Source organism: Poecile atricapillus, chromosome 14, assembly GCF_030490865.1.
Source record: "Poecile atricapillus isolate bPoeAtr1 chromosome 14, bPoeAtr1.hap1, whole genome shotgun sequence".
In the NCBI taxonomy this organism is placed as follows: domain Eukaryota; kingdom Metazoa; phylum Chordata; class Aves; order Passeriformes; family Paridae; genus Poecile; species Poecile atricapillus.
Genome location: NC_081262.1, coordinates 11,787,253 through 11,793,584, shown reverse-complemented (window position 1 = coordinate 11,793,584; position 6,332 = coordinate 11,787,253). Strand labels below are relative to the sequence as shown.

The 6,332-nt window shown below is 58.6% G+C and overlaps 1 protein-coding gene across 2 annotated transcripts; it reads right to left on the bottom strand.

Moving 5' to 3' along the window:
* Positions 1–447: 447 nt before the first annotated feature.
* On the bottom strand, positions 448–5,475 carry UNCX (UNC homeobox). Of its 2 annotated transcripts, XM_058850084.1 has the most exons (4): positions 4,915–5,054; positions 3,915–4,015; positions 3,612–3,787; positions 448–2,006 (listed from the first exon to the last, which is right to left on the bottom strand). In XM_058850084.1, the coding sequence occupies exons 2-4, from the start codon at positions 3,979–3,981 to the stop codon at positions 960–962; spliced, it is 1,290 nt and encodes a 429-aa protein (XP_058706067.1). In that variant the 5' UTR covers positions 3,982–4,015; positions 4,915–5,054; the 3' UTR covers positions 448–959. The 2 variants fall into 2 exon arrangements, with proteins under 2 accessions (XP_058706067.1, XP_058706066.1); XM_058850083.1 differs by lacking the exon at positions 3,915–4,015 and having other exon boundaries at positions 4,915–5,475.
* Between the last annotated feature and the right edge of the window lie 857 nt (positions 5,476–6,332).

Genomic DNA, 6,332 nt, shown 5'->3' with positions numbered 1-6,332 from the left:
CCGCCCCACGTATTCCCATCTCCGATCCAATATGCACACACACTCCCCCAGCTGCTGAGGCTATTATTTTCCAATTTCAATTTGACACCCCAGCCTTTCATGCTAATTCTATTATTGTAGGAAGTTTATGTGATTTCATATCACTAGAAATCGGTAATGTATAATAACCCTTTGGGCAAGAAACTGAATCCCCGCAGCAGCCACCGGGAAAATAATTACTTTCATATCAAAACTCTGCAGGAGCTGGCCGGGTCCCGTAGCCTGCAGCTCCTAACCTCGGATGGGAGGGGTGGGCACCGGGAGGCTATAAATGAATAAATTTGTTAAGCAATAAACACACACACGCACACACACAAAGAGGGCTTAAAGGGAAAAAAAAAAAAAAAAAAAAGGAAAAAAATTTAAAAAGACAGGGAAGAGTCACACAGCCAGACCAGGCGGCAGAGAGTTTTAGAGCCTTTATTTATCAAAAATTTTACATATATAAATATTCTTAGACATTTTTGCATTTTACAAGGGTTCTGAGGAGTTCCGTTGTTGTCGCGGTACAGTTTGTCACACCACAAAGTCCAGCTGCTGCTAAGCCTTAACAAACAATTTTCCTTTTTTTTTTTTTTTTTAAACCCCATTTTCTTTTTTTGTTTTTTTTTTTTTTTGTCTTTTAAATATAAAACCCAAAAAGCTCTAACTGATCACCTGAATCGACCTGTGATAAACTCTAGGGAGACGAGGAGCCGCTCTCTGGGCTGTGCCGCCGCCTCCCGCGAGCTGCGGGCGCGGCGTGCGTGGGGTGAGCGGGGAAGCGCTTCTCCCCCGTTTCTCACGGGTGACGGACGCGGGGGACGGTGGTGATGCTCTCGGCTGCTTTTATTTTTGCTCTTTTTTTTTTTTTTTTTTTTCTATTTTACTTTTGTTTCAATTTTTATTTTGTTTTTTTGTTTTTTGTTTTGGCCGCCCGGTCAGTCCATGTCCACCTCCTCGCCGTCGGCGGGGCCGCAGTCCGATCTGTCCCTGGCTGTGCTGGCGTCCCGCGCCCGGACCGGCGATTCGGGCCGGGGGAAGCTGCCGCCCTCGGCGGGAGCGGCGGCCGCCGGGTCACCGTGCGCGGCCGCGGAGCGGGGAGAGGCTCCGGCCGGCGCGGGGGGCACCGAGCCCGCCGCGGGCGCCGCCGTGTCCGTGGAGCCGGGGCCGGGCTGAGCACCCGCGGGCGCCGGCTCCGCGCCGCAGCCGGGGGGACCGGGGTTGGCGGCGGGCAGCGGGGAGTCCCGGGGGGGCTGGCCGGCCTCGGGCCCCGGGCTGGCCTTGAGGGCGGTCTGCGGGACGAGGAAGCCCAGGGGCTGGGTGATGGGGTAGAGCAAGAAGTGTCCTTTGCCGATGAGGGTGCGGGGGGCGCAGGGGGGCAGGCTGGGGAAGTCCGGGGCGGCCTTGCGGCGGGGCGGTGAGTCGGAGAGGAGGCTCTCCACGCTGAACGGGTTGAGCTTGTGGAAGCTGCCGGCTCCGCGGGGCCCCCCCGCGCCCCCGCTGCCGTCCCCCGACGGGGCGGCCGCGCAGTCCTTGTCGGGTGGGCGCTGGAGCCGCCCGCTCCCGCTTCTTTGGCTGGGGTAGAAGGGCTCGGCCGTCTGGTCGCAGGTGCCGGGGGGCGGCTCGGAGGGGGCGGCGGCGGCGGGGAGCGGCGGATGGGGCGGCGGGGGCTGCCCGCGGGGTTTGGCCTCAGGCGGAGCGGGCGAGAGACCCCCCCCGCCGCCGCTGTCGCTGTCGGAGCTGGGCGTGCTGTGGAGGGAGAGGGCGCTGGGAGAGTGCGGGTGGCGGCTTTGGCTTTTGAGCAGCTTCTTCTCGTGCTTTCTCTTCTTCTTCTCCATCTTCTCCAGCTCCTTCCGGGCGATCTCCTCGGGGTCCATGGGCTCCCCGCTGCACGTCGTGGGGTGCGAGTTGTGAGCCGGCCGCCCCGGGCCCTTCTTCGTGTTCTCTTTCTTTCTCCATTTGGCCCGGCGGTTTTGGAACCAGACCTACACACCGAACAACGAGAAGCAATTAACACCCAGCGCACCGGCCCCCCGCGGTGGCTAGGGCGGTGGGAGGGGGGCGGAGGGGAGAAGCGCAGCTCAGGCCTCCCTCGTCCACCCCTTCGAGGTGCCGGCAGCCCCCATCCACAGGACCGGGCCTCTGAGAAAGGGAGAGCAGGGAAGGGGACACGAAGAGATAGCCACACTTCTTTAAAAGGGTAGAGAAAAATAAAAAGCAAGAAGGGGGTGCACACTCACGCACACACACGCTGCACCGTGCCCGCACCGGCGCCACGGGGAGGGGAAAGGATTCCACAGCCCCCCGGCTCTTTCCCCGTGGCCGAGGGGTGCAGAAGCACCGATCGCCGGCCCGATTTCCCCGCAGCAGCGCGCAAAATGGGATAAACACAGCACAATAAGTGGCTGGAGCTGAGGGGGTGCGGGGGGGGACAGGACGGACCGTGCCTCGCCCAGACGTGCGGACTTCGGACCTCCTGCCCCTCCCGGGAGACCGAGCAGAGGGGTTGGATCAGCCCAAAACGGGTTTGGTTTGGTTTATTACAGAGAGATCATAGGAGAGAAATTAAATTAAATTCAAACCTCTCTGCTCCGGCCCTGCTCCCGCCTGCCTCGGCAGGTCCCCTGTGTCCCCGCAGCCCGTGGACACACGCGTCCCTCCCGGTCCCCGCGGCCCCTCGGGGCTGCTGGCAGCGCCTGGCCCGGCCGGACCGCGACCCCAGCCCGGGAGCACCGCGGGAATAGCGGTGCCCGGTCCCGGCTCCTTCCCCCGGCCGGGCTCCGCAGGCTCCCCGAGCACGGCGAGAGGCGGCCTCTGGCGGGGGGATGGCGGCTGGAAGGACACCGTGAAGCAAAGCCTATGGAGGAACCGCGGACAACGGCGCTGCCTCGTCCCGGGGGGACCGTCCCCGACTCCCGGGCTGGGTTTAAGGACGCGGTCCTCGCACACGCAGCCCACGCGAAGCCGTCCCCGCACGACCGCGGGTCCCGGCAAGATGCGGGGCCGCAGCTCGGCCTCGCCGCCCGCTCGCAGCCACCGCGGCACAAAACAGCATCCCGAGATCCAACATCCACCCCGCATCCCTACATCCGCTTCCCAGTTATTTTCTGGAAGCAGATCGGTGCTTCTCCTCCCCGTCCCGCCAAGAGCCTGAGCTGCTCGTTAAAATTAAGTTTTACAAGTTTCACTCGCTCTCGATGCACCTACGAGCTTTATTGACGTTCTCCAGCATACCCTGGCCCGTGATTAAGCCTCATATTTGCATGCTAATTTTCTCGCCCTTGACTCATTTAAGAAAAATGTTTAGAGTGGAAAAACATACTGAAAAATGTTAAGGGAAGCCAGGCTGGGTTGCTACTCTACTCGTTTTGCAATATTAAAAAAAAAATAGAGTAGTAATAATAATAATGATGATAAAATAAGACAGCAAGCAGCAGTGCAAGGCAGGGAACAAAAGGGCCGGGAGGAGCGGGGCTGCGGCCCAAGCGCACAGGGCCCGTCCCGGAGCAGGGTCCGAGGAGCCTCCCCGGGGACCGCTCGGCGCATGGAGAGGGCGGGGGGGGAAAGAAGAGGGGGGACACGTTTTTTACCTGCACTCTAGACTCCACCAAGTCTAGCCTGAGAGCCAGAGCCTCTCGCATAAACACGTCCGGGTAATGACTCTCATTAAACGCCTTTTCCAGCTCCTCGAGCTGCCAGCCAGTAAAATTGGTGCGGGTTCGTCTTCTTTTACAGCCAGGACTTTCCTTGTCCGGGTCACCCGAGTCTGAAAAAGCAGAAATACCCTCAGGTCCCTGGGAGACAGGCCTTCTCCCCCCCTCCCTGCCATTCACAGGAGCCTTTTAACTTTTGTGCTCGGTAGCGTTGGTAAAAGAGCGGGATTATTCACACACCTGCGCTAAAAATGGGGAGGAACCCGATCTGCCCTCGCCTCCTCCGAAAATGTACTTTACAGAACATTTATTCCTGAAGGAAGCTCTCCACAGGCACTCAGCTGGCAGAGAGAGAGAGAGAAGTTCCAATATTTGCTCCAACCACCAAAGGTTTCATTAAAAAAAAAAAATTAAAAAAAAATAAAAGCACCCCCCCCTCTTTCCCTTCCCCAGCCCCTCCGGAGCACCTGCGTGGGTCACAGCTCACGGCCCCATTCCACGCGGGACCCCGAGTGCAGGGCGGCCCCTGGGCCTCCCGCAGTCCCCTCGAGCACGGGCGGGCGTGGGGCTGGGATGTTCGCAGCCTCTTCGACTACGCACAGCTCCAGGCTGGGGATTTTCAGCCCTGGCTGCACCTCCCCTAACGTTTTCCGCCAGGTGTGGAAATTAAGAAAAATCATAATAATAGTAATAAAAATATTTTGTATTTCGTTGAGGTGCAGTGGGGGGCAGCTCCGGGCTTTACCAGAAGGATGTTGGGGCGACAGAATGTTTTAGTAGCTGAACAATAGCGGTGCCACAGGCCGGTGGGGAGGGAAGGAATAAGAACGCTTCCCTTTGGTTAAATCATATTAAAAAATAATAATTACCGCCTTTCATTCCCCAAACTCCAATGATTCCCATTGTTATTTTTATTATTATCTTTTAATGGTACGATCCGAGCTGCCACACGATGAACTTTGGGGGAAGGCACCGGGCCGGGCCCGCTATTGTTCAGGGCACACGCGTGGCCCTGCGCCGCTGGGAACGGGGAACGCTCCCGGCGCTCGGAGCGGGGCCGTCCGGCCCCTCGGGGAGCCAGCACAGCCTCCTACCCTCCCCCCGAGACACCCCAAAATTCGTAGATGAGGACAGTGGGGCCGTGGGGGTGCGGTGCTTTCCTTCCTCCGCGCTGGCTCGCTCCGGGCGGGGAGCGACAGGCGGGGGCGGGGGGACACACGCGACACGGGGCCGCTCCTACCTGCGAGCTTGAAGGGCTGGCTGTCCCCGCTCACCCCGCAGCCAGAGGGGATCAGCGGCGCAGGGTTGACCACAGAGGCGGCGCAGGAGCCGCTCAGTAATCCATCGATGGAGAAGGGCACGGAGGCGGCCGCCGACTGCAGCTGGTGCCCGGCCAGCTCGTAGACGTGGTGGTGGCCGAGCGGGTAAGGGAAACCCACCATCCCCCCGAACTGGGCATGAGGATGCTCCAGGATGCGGCTGTCCATCATGGGGGCGGCTCTAGGGCGGGGGGTGCCGGCGGGGCTGGGGGCGCTGGCGGCGGGGCGGCTGGGGCCGGGGGTGCTGCTGGCGGAGGAGGCGGCGCGGCGAGGGGCTCATGCTGCAGGGCGCCGGGCGCTTTAACTTTATCAACATCAGGCTCCCAATAATTAGCTCAGGCTGGGGGAATTTGGGACCAATAAGAAACGTTAATCGGTCCTGACGTCAGAGACGTGCCAGTGTGGGGAGCAAACGTTTTCCATATCGATTGCTAATTATACCTGACATCCAGCCTCAATAAACAATATCAGAGCTGTCACAACACGACGAGGGGGGCTTTGATACGAACTCCAGCCCGAGGAGGGCGGCGGGGGCCGGGCGGGCAGGGGGGGCGGAGGGGAACGCGCGGATCTGCCTGATACCCGGTTAAATACTAAACAGTCGGAGTTACACACACACAGCCTCCCCCCCCCACCCCTCCAACCCACCCTCTTCCCCCTTGTCCCCTCCCCTCGCCAAATCACTAATAGATTTCCCTTTAAAACATTCACCAGCGTGTTGTGGGGATTTTTCACCAGAAATGCTCTACTCTCTGAACCTTTAAAGTGATGTTGCTCCAATTACAGAGAGACATTGAGCGGCAAATAGACTGATCCAATAATAGGAGATTCATCATCCGCTCTTTCCAGAGCTGTCACATTGAATTTAAAACTACAAGCCTTTTCATCTCCTCTCCGGCTCTATAACAGGGGAGAGGGAAGGGGGGCAGAGGGAAAAAATGGGGGGGGGGGGGGGGGGAAGGAAAGGAAGCAGAAAAAAATAAAAGAGGAAGAACCGTTTTCAGCGTTTAGGAGGAGATTTGAGCATATCAATCGAAATCATAATTAATGCAATCTCCTATCGATTCGGCCACGGACACCCCCTTCTCCAGCAGTAACCACAACCTTTGAATTGCGAGTGCAGCCACAACCAGAAGGAGCCTCTGATAGCTCAAGAGAAGGCCAAACACTACTACTAATAACATTTTTTAAAATTCAAACCCAAACAAAGTTCCCATCCCTACATCCCTCCCATTTCGCTTTCCCCCCCTTCTCCGCTGGAGTAGCCCATCGCACACCCCACGCTTCATCCCGCCAGTCATTCACAGCTCCCAAACAGCCGCCAAACTGCTCCTAATTA

Bases quoted from the DNA above. Each gene is read 5' to 3' on its own strand.
- UNCX (XM_058850083.1), bottom strand. From the start codon at position 5,164: ATGATGGACAGCCGCATCCTGGAGCATCCTCATGCCCAGTTCGGGGGG. The intron at 3,788-4,914 runs GTAGGAGCGGCC...CTGCTTTTTCAG, and splicing joins CCAGCCCTTCAAGCTCGCAG to ACTCGGGTGACCCGGACAAG. The intron at 2,007-3,611 runs GTAAAAAACGTG...TTCGGTGTGTAG, and splicing joins TGGTGGAGTCTAGAGTGCAG to GTCTGGTTCCAAAACCGCCG.